Source organism: Eschrichtius robustus, chromosome 15 (assembly GCF_028021215.1).
Source record: "Eschrichtius robustus isolate mEscRob2 chromosome 15, mEscRob2.pri, whole genome shotgun sequence".
Classification (NCBI taxonomy): domain Eukaryota; kingdom Metazoa; phylum Chordata; class Mammalia; order Artiodactyla; family Eschrichtiidae; genus Eschrichtius; species Eschrichtius robustus.
In genome coordinates this window covers 47,117,066-47,136,134 of record NC_090838.1, presented here as the reverse complement: position 1 = coordinate 47,136,134, position 19,069 = coordinate 47,117,066, and the positions used below count along the sequence as shown (strand labels likewise).

The 19,069-nt window shown below is 34.4% G+C and overlaps 1 protein-coding gene across 6 annotated transcripts in view; it reads left to right on the top strand.

The window, feature by feature from the left end:
• CCDC88A (coiled-coil domain containing 88A) overlaps positions 1-19,069 on the top strand; it is a 126,087-nt gene that overhangs the window by 25,981 nt on the left and 81,037 nt on the right. For all 6 annotated transcript variants that reach the window (XM_068563961.1, XM_068563962.1, XM_068563960.1 and 3 more), the window contains exons 3-5: positions 3,208-3,316; positions 14,918-14,987; positions 16,933-16,991. In XM_068563961.1, the coding sequence (XP_068420062.1) occupies positions 3,208-3,316; positions 14,918-14,987; positions 16,933-16,991 (238 nt within the window). The remainder of the gene's footprint in view (positions 1-3,207; positions 3,317-14,917; positions 14,988-16,932; positions 16,992-19,069) is intronic.

Here is a 19,069-nt window from a genome sequence, read left to right as displayed (position 1 = left end):
TTTGTCCAGTTTTCTAATTCTTGAAGGCAAAAGGGCAAATCTGGTACTAACTATTCCTTCCTATTTGATCTTTTAGGTGAGTTTAGTTGTATTATTTTCTCACTTAGTACTATGAGAAATCTCAGTGTAGATGGTTGAGCTGATCCAGTGTCAGGGATTGACAGTATGAATGTGACCAAAGGACAGAAGGATCAATGTTGGGAAGGCTGGCAAGCGAATAGTTGAAGTAAAAGCAATAGTTCTCAGAGTATGGTTTGAGGATCCTTTTCAGAGGGTCCATAGGAGTTTCCTACTTCTAACTAAATATCCACGTGAGGCTGATTTTTTCTTCATATACATGAACCAGAATAACACAGACAGTAGATTGAATGTGGAAGCAAAGGTGAACATCGGCCTCTTCTTTTAAGTTAAACCAGATATTAAAGAGATTTGTAAAAATGGTGAAACAATGCCAGTCTTCTCACTAAAATTTTTTTGGTTTGGTATTTGTAAGCATGTAATAGGTTTATTATTTTTTTAATGAGTTAATAAGTAAACAAATAATTGTGAAATTTTCTGTTTTATTTTCTAATACAGTAAATATTGATAAATATAGCCCACAAAAACAGAAGAATTGCTGAAATAAAGCACCATAAAGTGCTGTCTAGGGAAGGAACTGAAGGGATTAGGAGTGCAATAGACAGTGTAAAATAAGGAAGGGATTAAGGAATGAGAGGTTTCTGTTCAGTTCCTATTCTCTATTGGATAGGTGTCAGTTTCTTTACTTCTCTGCATTCTCCTGTGGAGGTGCCTGCATTTAAAGTCATAGGATAGTACTCTGTCCCAGCAACTTCTTAGGTTTCTGCTTTATGATACTATGCACTCAGCCCTTGCATAGGGAATCCTGATTTACTGTCTGCCATTTCACCTGGCAATGTCTTTTTCTAGTTTGCCCTCCTCGTCCTAATGAGGAACTAGATCATCCTTACTTATGTTCTGGCATTAACTTACCCTTCTGTTCTGGTGCCACCCCTTTTACTTAAATTTCCCATTCTTTAAAAAAAATTTTTAATTAAAAATTTAAATTTTCTTCAGCTTTATTGACATATAGTTGACAAATAAAATTGTAATATATTTAAAGTGTGTATAGTGGTGGTTTGATGTATGTATACATGTGAATGGATTCCCACCATCTAGTTAATTGACATGTCCATCACCTCACATTTTTACCTTTGTGTGTGAACATTTAAGTTCTACACTCTTAACAAATTTCAATTATATAATACAGTAGTTACCATGTTTTACATTAGATCTTTAGGCCTTATTCATCTTATAGCTGAAAGTTTGTATCCTTTTTTCAACCTCTCCATATTCCCACCCAACTCCCCCGCTCCCAGACGCTGGCAACTGCTTTTCTACTCTCTGTTTCTATGAGTTTGACTTTTTTTTTTAGATTCTACATATAAGTAAGAATATATAGTATTTTTCTCTTTCTGGGTTATTTCACTTAGCATGATGCCCTCAAGTTTCATCCATGTTTTCACAAATGGCAGGATTTCCTTCTTTCTCATGTCTGAATAATATTCTTCTCTCTGTCTCTCTATATATGCATGTGTATGTTTGTGTATGTGTGTGTGTGTGTGTGTGTGTGTGTGTGTATATATATATATAAATATATATATTTCCTATGTTTTTTATCCGTTTATCTGTTGAAGGACATTTGGGTTGTTTCCATATCTTGGCTATTGCAAATAATGCTGCAGTGAACATGGGAGTGCCAGTACCTCTTTGAGATCCTGTTTATTTCCTTTGGCTTATATACCCAGAAGTGGGATTGCTGGATCATATGTTAGTTCTATTTTTAAGTTTTTGAGGAACCTCCACAGTGGTTGCACCAGGACATTCTCAACAACAGTGCACAAGGGGTCCATTTTCTCCACATCCTCACCAGCACTTATGTCTTGTCTTTTTGATGATTGCCATTCCAACAGGTGTGAGGCTCTTTGTGGTTCTGATTTGCATTTTCCTGATTATTAGTGATGTTGAGCACCTTTTCATGTACCTGTTGGCCATTTGTATGTCTTTTTTGGAAAAATGCCTATTCAGTTCCTCTGCCCATTTTAAAATCAGATTTTTTTTTTTTTTGCTATTGAGTTGTATGAGTACTTTATATATTTTGGACATTAACCCCTATTAGATATATGATTTGCAAATATGTTCTCCCATTCAGTAGTTTACCTTTTCATTTTGTTGATTGTATACATCGCTGTCCAGAAGCTTTTTAGTTTGATGTTAGTCACGCTTGTTTATTTTTGCTTTTGTTGCCTTTGTTTTTGTTTATTTATTTATTTATTTTTTTATTTATGGCTGTGTTGGGTCTTCGCTTCTGCGCGAGGGCTTTCTCTAGTTGTGGCAAGCGGGGGCCACTCTTCATCGCCGTGCGCGGGCCTCTCACTATCATGGCCTCTCCTGTTGCGGAGCACAGGCTCCAGACGCGCAGGCTCAGCAGTTGTGGCTCACGGGCCCAGCTGCTCCGCGGCATGTGGGATCTTCCCAGACCAGGGCTCGAACCTGTGACCCCTGCATTGGCAGGCAGACTCTCAACCACTGCGCCACCAGGGAAGCCCATTGCCTTTGTTTTTGGTGTCACTGAATTTCTCATTCTTAATTGTGTCCTACCTATTATTCTTGTTCAGTTTCTGCTACTTCAAACTCATTCAACCCTTTGCTTTTATTGAATCTACAAAGTTTACCCAAGATAAACGTGTTCTCTTGTGTCATCACTTCACTCTTTAATTTCTCAGGGACATTGCCCACTCAAATATAGTCTCCATTTTCCAGTGAGAAGATACAGCATTTATTGGTTATCAGCCTATATTTTACATTCTTGATTTAAATAGATTTATTTTGGGTGGTGGAAATATATATACTCAAAAGGAATAAAATGTTATTCATTGCAGGAAGGTGGAGAGACAAAATGAGAATGAAGGGCAACATCTGACTTACATTTTGCCACTGTCTTTGAAATATCAGATGCATTTATATCAATTAAAAGCACAGAATACATGTCAGAGTAATCATATGTCCTTTTAGATCATCTGTTAATGAAGATGAATACACAGTTTGTTTAAAGAAAAAATGTATTATATGATTATTTTTAGTCATATATAAGTTGATAGGTATGTTTCAGTATAACTTTTAAAGTATTTCTTTTTTTATTTCTTATAGTAATCCTAAATCGGAGAGTCAGAGAGTAAATAAAAAAGTCAACAATGATGCCTCACTTAGAATTCATAATCTATCCATTTTGGTGAGACAGATAAAATTTTATTACCAGGTAAGTGGTTCTTTTTTTAATCTAGTGTTTTAATAACTCCTTGCATATTCACATTTTTGTGTTGTTTAGTATCGATCACCTAATATATACTAAATGCTTATTATATACCAGATACTGGTCTGTTTGCTGGAGGTTGAGTAGTAATAACACAGCTTATTTCTTATGCATTGTTAAAGATACAAGCATGCACTTCATAATTATCTAATTTACAGATAATTTTTGTATTTTATGAATTTTAAATTTTTAAAATTTCCTGAGAATTTATATAGTGCAACACTTTGTTAGCCTACTAGAATTTTGCCTTTGAAAAATATACTTTTTATTCCTTTTTTTAACTTAAATTGGATGCATATTTCAGAGTTTGAACATGAGCTTTTTTTTTTTTAATTTTATTATATCTTATTTTTGGCTGTGTTGGGTCTTTGTTGCTGTGCGCGGGCTTTCTCTAGTTGCAAGGAGCGGGGGCAACTCTTCATTGTGGTGTATGGGCTTCTCATTACAGTGGCTTCTGTTGTTGCAGAGCACGGGCTCTAGGCGTGTGGGCTTCAGTAGTTGCAGCACGTGGGCTCAGTAGTTGTGGCGTGCGGGCTCTAGGGCATGCAGGCTTCAGTAGTTGTGGTGCACGGGCTCAGTAGTTGTGGCGCACGGGCTTAGTTGCTCTGTGGCGTGTGGGATATTCCCAGACCAGGGCTCGAACCTGTGTCGCCTGCATTGGCAGGCGGATTCTTAACCACTGCGCCATCAGGGAAGTCCTGAACGTGAGCATTCTTAAGGCTATTAGTATGCCTCAAAGAATTGCTATAGCTGTATCACACAAATTTTGGTATGTTGTATTTTTTAAAATGCTTATTTTTAGTCATTTTCTAATTTTTCTTATGATTTTTTATTTCACTTAGGAGTATTCATTAGAAGTATGCTTTTAGATTTCTAAACACATGGTATTTTTCAAGCAGTCTTTTTTGGTTTTGATTGTTGGTCAAAGAACGTGGTTTGTATGATAATGATTCTTTGACGTTTGTTAATAATAACTTTGGCTTGGTGTATATGTTGTCACTTTTCATTAAAGTTCCATGTGTGCTTGAAAAAGAGTGTATTCTCTAATTGTTTGGGTACAGAGTTAGAGCAAGCTTGTTTGTTAATTGTAATGTTCAAACTTTTGCAGCCTGATTAATGTCTCTTGATCTATCAGTTATAGAGAAATATGAGTTGAAATCTCCCATTATTATGATGGATTTGTCAAGTTTTCCTTTATACACTTTAAAACTAGGTTATTCAGTGCAAACAACTTTAGAGTTGTTATATTATTCTGGAGAAATTATACCACTTATAATTGTTTCTACATATTTTTCTTTCTACTGGTTTAAAATTTTTCACCCCACTTCTGTTTCTTGGGAGGCTATCCTTGAAATTTAACCTTTCATACGTTTCATAGCAAAGGCCAAAAGTAATCAATACCTTACTCTTTTTATGTATTAGTACTATGACCTTAGAATGTTTAATTTCCCCATTATGATTTTTAAGCTGTTCTTATTTTGTATTTTAGTTCTGTTTTTAAACCCCATAAATTAAATATTGAAAGTACTGTTAAATAAATCAAATCAGTGTTCTTTTAGATCAAGCTACATGTTTTCCTTTTTTTCCTCCTCATGGTTTTCTTTTGTATCTCAGACCTGCCTTTGGTATTATTTTCTTACCGAAGTCATCCTTTAATTGTTTGTTTAGAGAAGGCTTGTTGATAGTAAAGTTTATCAATGTCTGTCTGAAAATGCCTTCATTTCACCCTTGTTCTTGAAAGGTAATTTTATTGGGTATGTAGTTTTAGGTTAACAATTACTTTTCTCTCAGTGTTTTGAAGATTTTTACCTTCTCTCTCTGGAGTCCTTTTTGTTTTGGAGAAACCAGCTGTCAGTCAAATATTTGTTCTTAGGTTAAACTGTCTTTTTCTCTCTCCTGGCTGCTACTACTGCCTCTTCTAATATTGCCTCTTTTCTATTAATCTGATATTCCTCAGATACTTTTATGACATGTATATTAGACTTTCCTACTCTATCCTCCATGCTTATTAAACTTTCTTTTACATTACAGTTTACAATCTTGTGCTACATCCTGAGTATTTTTTTTCAAGACTATCTCTCCAGTTTGATAATTTGCTCCTCATATCTTCTGTTTAGCCCACTGATTAAGTTTTGCCTCTCAGTAATCATAGCTTTCATTTGTAGAAGTTCTGTTTGGTTCTTTTTCATCTGCTTTTTCATTTTGTTTATTAATCATTCTTTTAAAATTTTTTCCTTCCTTTATTTCTTCAGAAATTTAAAAAATGTCTATTTTTTATTTTATGTTGGGTAATTACAAAATCTGAAATCAGATCTATGGGGATCTGAATCTGCCCTTTGTTTTCTGCTTGCTGTTTCTCGTGGTGGTAGCTGTTGTGGCAGTGTGTGTGTGTGTGTGTGTGTGTGTGTGAATTGTGAGCTCATTTTGTGGGGGGAAATTTATCTGTGGGAAAATACTTCTGGGTCTGGGCCAAGGACACATTGCTTCAGAGAGGATTTGTTTCCTTTTGTGCGGCCAAGCCTGAAAAACTTTTCATTTAATTTATTTTAAGCAGCTTTATATTATTGTAGAAGCATACTTGTATACTAGAAAAAATGAGAAAATACAAACATAATTTCAGGGCCTGGAGATTACCATTATTAGCACCTGAATATATGTACTTCTGGATCTCTTTTTCTGCATTTGTGTGTTTGTAAATTATGTATTTATGTGTTTACATATGTATTTTTTAAAAAATATATTTATTTATTTATATTTATTTTTGGCTGTGTTGGGTCTTCGTTTCTGTGCAAGGGCTTTCTCCAGTTGCGGCGAGCGGGGGCCACTCTTCATCGCGGTGCGCGGGCCTCTCACCGTCGTGGCCTCTCCCGTTGCGGAGCACACGCTTCAGAGGCCGCAGGCTCAGTAGTTGTGGCTCATGGGCTTAGTCGCTCCGCGGCATGTGGGATCTTCCCAGACCAGGGCTCGAACCCGTGTCCCCTGCATCGGCAGGCAGATTCTTAACCACTGCGCCACCAGGGAAGCCCTACATATGTATTTTTTAACTGGGACTACATTATCGCAGGTTCTTAGGGAAACAACCCTCCTCAATCTCAAGCAAAGGCCAAGAAGAACAGCTTCTTCTGTGTCTTATTTTCAGGGTTCAGTTTTTTATTTTATTTTACTTTTGACAGTTACCTTTTTATTTTCTTTTGAGCTCAGTCAATAAATTTTAAAAGATTTTTAAAAAGCTATCCAGCATTTTTGAACTCCTTCCTTCCTTTCTTTCTAATATTTAGTATTCGTCATTGCCAGAAATAAAAGTCTGTGCTAGGTTTTTTATAAACTTAAAAAAAACTTTTTCCAATATTCCTTCTCTCATTTTCCTCTCTTTGATTTGAGTGAGTTAGGTTCTATGTTATATCTGTTTTGTCTTTTATTCTTATTTTGTGTTAGTATTTCTAGATACATTAAACAAATGACTAGATAAAGGGATGCAGTGACTCATTTTGACAATCTTCATCAATCTTGCCCTTATTAGAATGTTGTTAGATCTTTGGTTTCACACTATCTTTAGGCAGGTGCAAGTTTTTCTTGAAAATTTTGTGAGACTCCTTGGGAAAGAAGACATAAAAGGCAAGGGGATTTCTTCATCAGAATCTTAAATCATTTGTCAGTGCAACCTAATTCTGTGTTGTCTACTATTGCTTTTTTTTTTTAACAGCTTTATTCAGATATAATTCACATACTGTACAGCCCATTTAAAGTGTCCTATTCAGTGGTTTTTAGTATATATACAGAGTTATACAACCATCTACACAACCAATTTTGGAACATTTTTATCACCCCAAAAAGAAACCCTGTATCTGTTAGCAGTCACTCCCCATTTCCCCGAACCCTGCATACACACGCATCACCATCATCACCCCACCACCACCCCAGCCTTAGGCATCTGCTAATCTATTTTCTGTCTCTATAGACTTGCTTATTGTAGACATTTCATAAAAGTGCAATTGTACAGTATGTGGTCTTTTGTTACTGGCTTCTTTCATTTAGCATAATGATTTCAAGGTTCATCCATGTTGTAGCACGTAGTAATGTTTCATTCTTTTTTATTAAACTACTGTTTTCTTGTTCTTTGTCTTCCTCCTGCCCAAGCTAGGTATTGAAATTGTCTTTGTATTGATCATATTAATTTAATGAAGTTATAGTCACAGAGAGATTTGGGGATGAGGGAATTGTAAAATCCATCATTTCAACAGTTTAGGTAAGAGGTTCTCAGTGGAGGGTGATTTTATCACCTGGGGGACATTTAGCAATGACTGGAGACATTTTTGGTTGTCGTACCTAGGAGTACTACTGGCATTAGTGGATAGAAGCCAGGAATGTGGCTAAGCATCTTGCAATGCACAGGACACTTCCTCGTGTTTAAGAATTATCCAGCCCAAACAAACATGTGCCTGTCAAATCCAAAACATTATATCACATTGAATTATAGTTCTCTCAGTAAATGTGCTTAACTTTTATGTCACAGGGACAAAGTGGTATAAAAATCTATCTTAAATTCTGGAGTCCAGATATTTAAAATATTTGCATAGTTGTCTTTAATATGACATAGTGTGAAATATTTAATAATGTGAAACATTTAATTAACGATATAATAATCAAAATGTATTTTATACAGTGTATTTAAATCCTGGCTCTCTGTTATGTAGCAGTTGTATAAATGGTACAAATTACTTCCTTGAGCTTTAATGTCTTCATCTATAAAATGAAGATAATACTAAGCTGGCAGCTGAGCATTACATAAATTAATAGAGATGAGCGTCTTGCAATGTTTCCTGAGCCAGACACTGTTTTAGGTGCTGGGGATGTGGTCGTAAGTGGCACACATAACAAACAAGATTCCTGTCCTCACAGAGGAGGAGAAGCTGGCTAAGCTGACCAAGAAGGAGATACAGGAGGAAAACTAGACAAGCCGTGGTATCACGAAAGCCTACAAAATAAAATGCTTCTAAAAAGAGGGAATGTCAAAAACATACTTGAGGGAATTGATTGCAAAGGGGCACAGGGAAGCTTTTTGAAATAATAAAAATGTTGGTATCATGACTGAAATGGTGGTTTCAAAACTGTGTACATTTGTCAAAACTCATTAAATTGTACACATAAAATTGGTGGTTTTTATTGCATGTACATTATACCTCAATAAGTCTGATTTCTAGAAAATGTATATGTCGTTGAAAACAACTTTTTAAAAAGGGCAAAGGAGCTGTTCTAGATGAAGGGAGACTAAAGAGGTGTGACAAGTGGAGACAATGTATCTTTGGTTGGATTCTGAATCTCTCCCCCCAAAAGCTATAAAGAATATTTTGGTGGCAAATGTGGAAATATGAATGTGGATTATATATTAAACTGTATTGTATCAATGTTAAAAAAAATTATCCAGCCCAAAATGTTAGTTGTGCTAAAATTGAGAAGCCCAAATGTTAATAGTGCCAAGATGATATTATTATTAATTATTTGATTTGTCTTGACTGTCACCATTTTTTTAGACACACCTGTAAATATTTCATTAACATTTGCAGGATGACCACTTACACCCTTTTCTTTTCATTATAAGTTTGAATACCAGTGAACTATTGTAACTTAGAACTAGAAGTGATTATCTTAACATTTTGTCAATGTAGTTTCAGATACTTAAAACATAAAATATTACTGAGCGTTGAAATTCCACTTATACCACTGAACCAGTTTACCAAACCCTCTCTACCACCTCCCTTTCATGCTTCATAGTCTTCCATAAAATCTTTCTAAGGCACTTCTAAGGTATCTTCAGAAATAGGTCATCCATCTTATTTACATGATTAATTGACTTACTAAAATGATTTTTTATTTTCATGTGTTAAAACCAAGATAGACATGACCCAGTTTAATATATGACAGATTTCAAATTAAAGGCCAAATCAGTGCAGTTATTGTCATCTGTTAAATTACCTGACTGTTGGGAAAACCAAAAATTTCCCTGAAAATCTTTCTAAAACAATCATAAGTATTTTGTTGTATCTCATACACCCCTCAGAAAAAGTATTTGAGGTAAAATATTTTGTACATTTTGATTGTTCTGACTCGCAGAAGGAGTGAGTATGGGTAGGTTAAAATTCACAAATGTATGATGTCTCCAGGTTTGTTTTTTTTTTTAATGTGTTGTTAAGCATCAAGATCATCTTGCAAAAATGATTCTTAGGGAGGAAGAAAATTGACAGAATACCCTGAGATGATTGTTAGTGGGGGGAATTATTTCAGTGGATCTTTTCAGTAATGATAAGTTAATTTAAGTGTTAGTATTCTTCCCTTTTTTATTTTAATGATGTAGAATATGTAAAAGCTCAGTAAAAATTACAATATTCAGATTGCCCTTCTGTTCTGCTGCCTTTCATTGAATGCCAAGGCATTGAGGCTATAGTGATGAACAGGACAGGCCGTGGCCCTGTTCTCTAGGAGAGGGATAATAGACAAGTAAATAACTAAATCAAATAATTTTGATTGTGATAAGTAAGGACAGTGAATGTGAGAGGTCTTGAGAGAAGTAACTGGTAACTTTAGATTATCAGAAAGATTGTTGAACATACACTTCATTATGTTTAAGTGGCAATTCAGACCTTTTCAAATAATTGCTTGATACATAGCAAGCATCTCTTTTTGTCTTGCAAATAAATACTTAAAATTTTTCAAGTCAGAAAATAAGTAAATTATAGCTGTTATGGAAAATTACCTTGGCGCTTTGATTTTTTTTTAAAGTTATTTTTATTCCTGTGAATGAAGGCGAGAAGGTGAATTTGATTATCAGAGACACAGTTTACAAGTAAAAATCTTAGTCCATTTTTAGGATTCTGTCAGCAGCTGTTGTTTGGTATGCCTGCACAAGCTGCAGTTTAAATAAATACTAAAAGAAGCAAGGTGGTTCTTCAGCCACCATTAAAATAATGAACTGAATCATTTGAGGCCCAAAAGACAAGAACACTTTACAATTAAGAAATTTATTAGGAAGTTTTTGCATGTTTGATGTCACTAACAGTAAAAGTAAAAATTAGGTCTAGTACCATTAATTTAGTTGCCAGAGAAAGCAGGTACTTTTTAAGGTTTTTCTTTAACATCTGTTATAATAAGCAACATTTGGAGTATTTTTGATACTTTGGTCAGATTTTCTTTCCTTTTAACATCATTCATTGAATTTTTTTCTACATCCTACTAAAATATAATAAAATAGTCTTAATTCTTTTCACTAGTAACACAGATAAAAGGCTGAATACAGACAGTATGGTAAATGTAATTATGTTTGAGTTTTTAAAACAGATTTAGAGTCTCAAAGGAGAGACTGTCATTCCAGTATATTCTAGAAATCTTTGAAGCCCATATTTAGTACCTTAGAAATGTATAGTTTTAGTTTTAGTATTTTGTTCAGTGTGATTCAAGAAAGGGAAATGAGCCCAGACCTTTGCCAGAAGTATTGTTTAAGTTCTTACTGTGAAGGAAGTGTTATGGATAACTTGTAGGAAGAAGGAGAAACCTGGTTTAAGTTGTCTTTGAATAGTCTCTAGTGTCTGTCTGGCACAAACTTGAAATAGTCTTTCTTACAGTGCTTTAGCAACATGAATTTCAATTCACAGAAAGTTGTATATCAGTTTTAAAAGTTTCTAAACTAAAACTAAAAAAATAGTTAATATACCATTTTTATAGAAAAGTTATACAAAGCCAATTGAAAATAATAGGAATGAAATGACTTGTATCTTTCAAAGCACTTCTACTATTATTTTCCTATTAAGATAATCTCTGCCAGTTCTTTCTTGGTCTGTCTTTATTTTTATTTATTATTGATGTTCTGCAAATCTTTCTGGACTGTCTTCATACCAGGATAGATTTTCTACCAATTCAGTGAAACTTTGCTTTAATGGTCTTGAAAATTCTCAAATTCTCTATATTTGAATATTTGCATATCTTTCAAAAATTGCATCCTTCTCCTTATCTCCACCTCCACCAATATTCCTCCTTCTTTTTTTTTTTTAATGCTATTCTTGTCTGCTTACATTCTTTTTTATTTATGTATGTATGTATGTATGTATGTATGGCTGTGTTGGGTCTTCGTTTCTGTGCGAGGGCTTTCTTTAGTTGTGGCAAGCGGGGGCCACTCTTCATCGCGGTGCGCGGGCCTCTCACTTTCGCGGCCTCTCTTGTTGCGGAGCACAGGCTCCAGACGCGCAGGCTCAGTAATTGTGGCTCACGGGCCGAGTTGCTCCGCGGCATGTGGGATCTTCCCAGACCAGGGCCCGAACCCCTGTCCCCTGCATTGGCAGGCAGATTCTCAACCACTGCGCCACCAGGGAAGCCCCAATATTACTTCTTGTTCCCTGGTTTCTTTTTATTATTAGCCCTTATCACCAAAAACATTTACTTATTTTCTTTCTACCCCTATGAAAATGTAAATTCCATGGGAGCAAGGATTTTTGTTTCTTCATTGCTTTATTTCCAGTATCTAGAACAATGTCTGACAGATAATAAACATGCAATAAATATTTGTTGAATGAGTGGCTGTCCTGATTTTCTCAAAACTTTCTCCACTTTCAGTTGTATTGCTAAAATTCTTTCTTTTTCTATACATTTTTAAATAGATTTCTTATCACTTTACTAACAAATTGAAATCTCTTCATTTATTCATTTACATATGTTATCATTCTTAACCCATTAATTAACAACAAATTAATTGTTGCTCCTGCTTAACAAAGTAGTATTTATCTTGGACTAATTTATGTATTGTTTTTCCATTTCTTAGCACCTTAATGATGAACATCTTTAGAGCTAGGTGAAGTCTGGGAAGTCTCAGGATGATATAGTAGAGCTTTAATGATAACAATCAGTTTTTCTAACCTCTGATTTCTTTTATGTCTTGTGTATTTTTTAATGTTACTTGTAAGATTGGAATTGGGAAATAGGAATTTTTACAAAAATGTAGCTAGAATTCTCTGAAGAACCTATAGAACCAAATAGAGGTTTTAGAATAGTTTGGGTTTTTTAAATTTGTATAATTTTTAGCTGCCTTACCTAATATTAGCACTTTCAGACATAACAAAATCAGTACTTGGAAATAAAGTAAAAGGTAGATTTTTTTCTTCATTAACTCTAATATTTAATAACCATCATTTGGGCTTCCCTGGTGGCACAGTGGTTAAGAATCTGCCTGCCAATGCAGGGGACACGGGTTCAAGCCCTGGTCTGGGAAGATCCCTCATGCTGCAGAGCAGCTAAGCCTGTGCACCACAACGACTGAGCCTGTGCTCTAAAGCCCGCGAGCCACAACTGCTGAGCCTGCATGCCACAACTACTGAAGCTGGCGCTCCTAGAGCCCGTGCTCCACAAGAGAAGCCTCCGCGATGAGAAGCCCGCGCGCCGCAATGAAGAGTAGCCCCCGCTCGCTGCAACTAGAGAAAGCCCACGCATAGCAACGAAGACCCAACGCAGCCAAAAATAAATAAATAAAATAAATTTGTTAAAAAATAATAACCACCATTTAAAAAAACTTTACACTTTTGTTTCACTTCTTACCCTTCTCAGCAAAAGTCACACACATAGTAAGTCAAGGAGCTGAAATTTAAGCCTAAGTTTTCTGACTTGACTCTACCATAGTACTCTATACTAGGCAAACAGATTCCACCATACTAGAGTACATCTTTAGATACACAGAGGTACGTTTGAATTTGCTTCATCCAAATATAATCGAACTTGATAGTGTAAAGGTTAAGCAAACTGTATTAACACAGGAGGTCATTGATGGTACCATAAGATGAAAGAATATATGAGATTGCTTTTATCTTTGTGGAGAGACTAAGTTAGCATTAGATAATGAGGTATCAGAATAGGAAGGAGGTGGGGAGCCACCTGAGGAAGAGGATGTAAGAAAGAGGTGGTGAACCATATTAAAGATTAGTACCCACTTGGACAATTTCCTTATAACTCTGCCAACATAGAATGTTACATGGTACATCAATAAAATAAATTGCCTTGACTTAGATTATCTCCACTAAAAAGGATATAAACAAAACAATGATTTCTTTTTTTAATGCATCTCTCTTATTTATGCTTTCTTTTAAATATGTACAAATATAGTCCTGAAAATTTTGCTTTAGGGTAAGGAAACTAAAAATTACAATTAATTTGAAATTTATTTCTTTAAGTCCATTTAGCTGTTAGATACTTGGCTATAGAATATTTTATCTTGGCATAACTTGCTTTTAACTGGAAAACTCATTTATTAAATACCCAAACTCAGTATCAATCCTTGGAATAAGTGATTTTAGCAATTTTTGACACTTACTATTTTTAACTGTATTTACTAATGTGATGCACATACTGAATATGTAGTTTTCTTTAAATGTGTGCATATTTTTGGCGTTAGTTTTTTTAAGACTAGTAAATATAATACTGAAGAAATTTTTTGAAACTTTCTAATACATATCTGCAACAAATTACAGATAAAATATCAATTCTACCTAGCCTCTGGTGTCATGTCACACTCTGGCTATGGGAAACCGCTTTTGTGGATCTAGAATCACACATCTTTAAAAAAGTAATACAGGTTAACTTTTCATGGTTATTTGCTTCCTCATCATAGTGTTAAGTAAAGAATGATTCAGAAAGAATTGAATACTTACAAAAAATTATTCCTCAGCAACTAGTTATGTCTGAATGTGTAGTGAAAGCCAAATTGTAAAGACACTCACAGTTATTTCATAATCTTGCAAAGATTCAGTATTATCACATTAAACTCATCAATCCTGTAGTCTAATTCATCCCAGACCCTTTGTAGCATGTGATAGACATGGTGTGTTCTCTCATTTCCTCAAAGAAGAGGTAGTATAAACAGAAGATGCATACTTGGTGTATAACCAAAATGAGTAATTTGGAGGCATTCAATTTTCTGAATCATCCTGTACCATCAGAATTTGTATGTATTCTTGTCACAAAAAATTTGACAGAAGTTAAAGGAAGTAAAACGTGAATTGTAGATAGGAGAGAAATAATGAGTCACTGAGGAAGAGCTCACTTTCATGAAATACTCATAAGACAAGATTTTTAATAAACTAACTAGCTTTCTTAATTTTACTATCAGTTGATTTTTTAGTTCTCTCACAAAAAAAACCCAAAAAGAATACACATACTTGATCTTTTTATTGAGGAAGATTGTTTAATTATCTAATACCTAAAATTCAGATTTCCAAATAATAGGTATTAGACCAGTTCAACTTGGACACTTATTTGATGGACATTTGATACGTTATTAACTTAAGCCTATCTGATAATTATAATTTTAGTTATTTAATTCATTAACTTATAGTTACAACAGATTTAAGACTTTTTAGACATCTTTTTTTCACATTTTTTAAGCTTTTTAATTGCAGTATACCTCTGTAGGTATAGTATGCCTACAGAGATGTGCACGAATCGTAAGTTGTAGCTTGTTGAGTAATTATCCTGTCAGCATTACCCATATAACAACCTTTGGATATCTTTTTATAGGAGACTTTGCAGCAGTTGATCATGATGTCATTGCCAAATGTCTTAATCATTGGCAAAAATCCCTTTTCTGGTAAGTATTAAAATTAGCATAATGTGATCATAAAGTCTTATCTTTGTGTAATATTATGATGCTTACCAAGATCTTGCTAATTTCCATTAACTCACTAGGTTTTTTGTGAGTCTATAGGGAAAGTTGGAGGTGATATTCCATTTTACATAGAGAAAATAAACAGAATATTTGTAAGTCATAGATGGGATCAGACATACATTTTACATTAAGTCCAGTGTTTTGTTGACTCTACCAAGTTGATACTTTTCTGTCATGATTTTTAGTGTCTTATAAACAAGTATAGAAGATAAGTACAGCACTTATAAGCTTAAAAGAACATAACCTTAGAAAAGAAGTGATTTTGAAATAATTTCTAGGTTTTATAGCTACTATCTACCATTGCCAAAGTTGTTTGAATCTGAGGTTTTACTGATTGATATGTTGTAATTTATATTAAACTACTTTTGAGTGGAAAAAAGATGAGAAGCAGTTTCTTAGATAATTTAAATTATTTTCTTCAAAGTTTCTGCCCTTTACCAGATTTTAATTGCGACATGTTCAGGGTTTTAATTTTTGAACAGTTGGGGAAATTAGCAGCTACCTAACAGTTTCAACAAAGGACTTATTCTTACAGGCTACATGTAACCCAAATCAAGTATATTTTCTCCAATTCCCAGTCTCACCCTCAGTCAAAACAAACAAAAATAAAACCAAAATAAAAACAATCCAAGCAGCTGTTTTCATTGAGCAAACTACCAATTAGATGGGGTGAATTAGGAGTTTAGATACTCTTTCGAGATATTCTGGAATATTTGAATATACAAATAAAACATGTAAAAAAACATTTTGTTATGTAGAATGGAATTGTTTTCAATTCCACATGCATTTAGTAATTACTTACCAAGTTAGAGGGACCAGGAATATAAAGAAAATGGTTTATGCTCTGGAGGATCTTGTGTTGTGGTGAGAGATGCACAGATTACTGGGAAATCATGTAATAATTGGTGCAAAATAGAGAGATGTAAAAATGTTAAGGCTTATAAAATATGGAGCCATTGATTATTCTTAAAGTTGGTAGATTAGTGAGGGTTGGAGACCATTGGTGGTTGGGTCAGGGAAGACTACGCAGAGATGTTAGAGCTGTGCCTAGGATTGAGATTAGATTAGTAAGTAGTTCATTAGAGGGACGAAGGGTAAGGAAGAAAGACAGGCAGAGGGAGTAACAAGTTAAGGCAGTGGTGTGTGTATGTATGTATGCATATCTGGGGAAGCGTGATTAGTGTGGCTAAGAAAGTAGGTTGTTTCATGGAGAGTAGGAGGAAATGTTTGAGAAGAAGACAGATTGGCCTGATGGTGAAATTCTGGCCAGAGAAGTGACTTATTTTTTTGTCAGCTGAATGTTTTAAGAAAATTTGAATTGAATGTTGTTGGACAGTGAATGTACTGTCCAGTTCTGTTACAGACCATTAACTTTATCCAGCTTGTTATATACATTTATTTTACCAGCCTCACCGTAACTGATATTTAAGGTTTTGATTCTCATGGATCTACACAGGGGAAAGCCATTTAAATTTTATAGGTAGATGAATCATATAAGGTCTGTGTTTTAGAAAGAAAACACCAACAGGCCTAACCGTTTTGGCTGGCTGTGGCATGTCTCTATAGTAGCGGCTCCTCATTTGGTATGCTGGTGTAGTATGATGACTTACGGAGAAGCAGTGGATTTAGAGTTAGCATCCTTTATCACACAGAGCTTTGAAAGCTGTTTTATCTGTACTGCAGCCCTTCAAAATTGCTCTTACCACATTGTGCACACACAGAGCTGCTTTTCTGAATTCTCCACTGTACTTATAAACTTAATCCCTTGGTCAAGTTGTTGTGAATATCACCTCTAGAAGTAATTCTACCGCTGTAAGAGAGTTGAACTAAAGTAAAATGTTGTACTTAGTAATTGTTTTTATTTCAGAACAAGGCACCGAAGAAGTTAAAAAGTTGCTTTTACTTTTACTGGGTTGTGCAGTTCAGGTAAGTTAAAATAATTCTTCATATTTTTATTTTAATAACTTTATAAATTTTTCAGGCTCTAGTTTCTGAAAGACTTAAGGATGGGCCATTGGTGTTCAAAGTCCATGTTAGAAATTTTTAAATAACTGTATAACCTCCTAAGAAGAAGGTTTTTGAAGAAAAACACTCATTCTGTTACTTTATTTCAAACTTTATATTATCAGATAGTCATAATCATTTAAAATATTTAATTATTCTTTTTTTTTATTCGAGGCTTTTAAAGGCCCCAGCTTTTCAAGTTTCCCTAGAGGTACCCTTAAAAACCTCTCCCAGAACATTCTTATGATTTATGCATGCATGTGTGTGTGTTACAGAAGGGAAGAGGATTGATGATCAAAAGGAGGAAGAAATTATGAAATCATGATAATCTGCTGGCTTAGGAATCAATTACTGTAATAGAATTAGAAGTAACTTTAGTGCCCATAACACTTTAAAAACTGTATATAAAGATAAAAGAGAGCTTAATTTTAAGTGGAAAAAAATTTGCTGATGATTATTTAGCCTTCACAAGAGTCTTTATCGTTGTAAGTAAAACTGTTTATAGTTCTGTTTTTAACACCAGATTCTTTTTATGCTCTAGAGCTGGGCTGTCAGTAGAATAGCCACTAGCCATGCGTTGCTGTTTAAGTTTAAATTAGTTACAATTGAATAAAATTACAGTTTCAATTTCTCAGTTGCACTAGCTATATTTCAATACTCAGTAGCCACGGTTAGCTAGTGAGTACTTGTATTGGACAACACTGATACTCTGATTACTCAACTTCAAAGTTTGAATCTTCTCATTCTATCTTTTTTCCGTCTTGGTACTCTTTCTCGTTTCTAGCCTTCAAGAACCTATCAACTTCATTCGATATTCTTTAAGAAAACCTAACCTATTTATAAAACATTTTCAGAATTCTTAAAACTTTCAGAGTTTGAAAAGAGGTGAGATTTAGTACAAATTGTGGGTATTTTAAGGTAAAGGAAGAATTCTCATTGATTTGTGTTGAGACTGTGTTACAGGGTGAGCTTTTAAAGGTAGTATAAATAAACAGTGGCTCTAGGACTTAGAAAAGGGAAGTGTATGTGTTTAAACTGAAGGCAGACAAAGGTATGGCAGTTGAATTGGGGGACCCTTCAGTGAGTCATACTTATTATAACCCTGCCATTTTATATATGTTCATTGGCTCAAACTATACATAAGTCACTTTTGGAAGCATAAAATTTAAGAATTGGGGTTACCATACCTAAAAAGTTAGTTATTTTATATATGCCACAAATGTACTATCTGAAAGTCATTCTTAATTGTTCTCACTATGCCTGTCAAATATTATTTACTAGACCAAAAAAATTCTTGTTTTTAAACCTGGTAGTTTTTATCACATCCCCCTAAAACTCTGACTTCCTAGTCATAGCTGGGAACTGTACATTTCTCATAATTTAATTTTAAATTTAATTTAAAATTAATTTTAATTTAATTTAATTTTAAACTAAATTTAATTTCTATATCATCCTAATGATTTTGTTTTTATAGGATGAGGAACTTTCTGCACTGATAGAAATGTGCTTAATTAAATTTTATAGGAGTAGAAATAAAATATTATGATGTACAATAATCATTAGAGAGATGCAAATCAAAACTGCAATGAGTTATCACCTCACACCAGTCAGAATGGCCATCATCAAAAAATCTACAAACAATAAATGCTGGAGAGGGTGTGGAGAAAGGGAACCCTCTTGCACTGTTGGTGGGAATGTAAATTGATACAGCCACTATGGAGAACAGCATGGAGGTTCCTTAAAAAACTAAAAATAGAATTACCATATGACCCAGCAATCCCACTGCTGGGCATATACCCCAAGAAAACCATGATTCAAAAACAGTCATGTACCACAATGTTCATTGCAGCACTATTTACAATGGCCAGGACATGGAAGCAACCTAGGTGTCCATCGACAGATGAATGGGTAAAGAAGATGTGGCACATATATACAATGAAATATTACTCAGCCATAAAAAGAAACAAAACTGAGTTATTTGTAGTGAAGTGGATGGACCT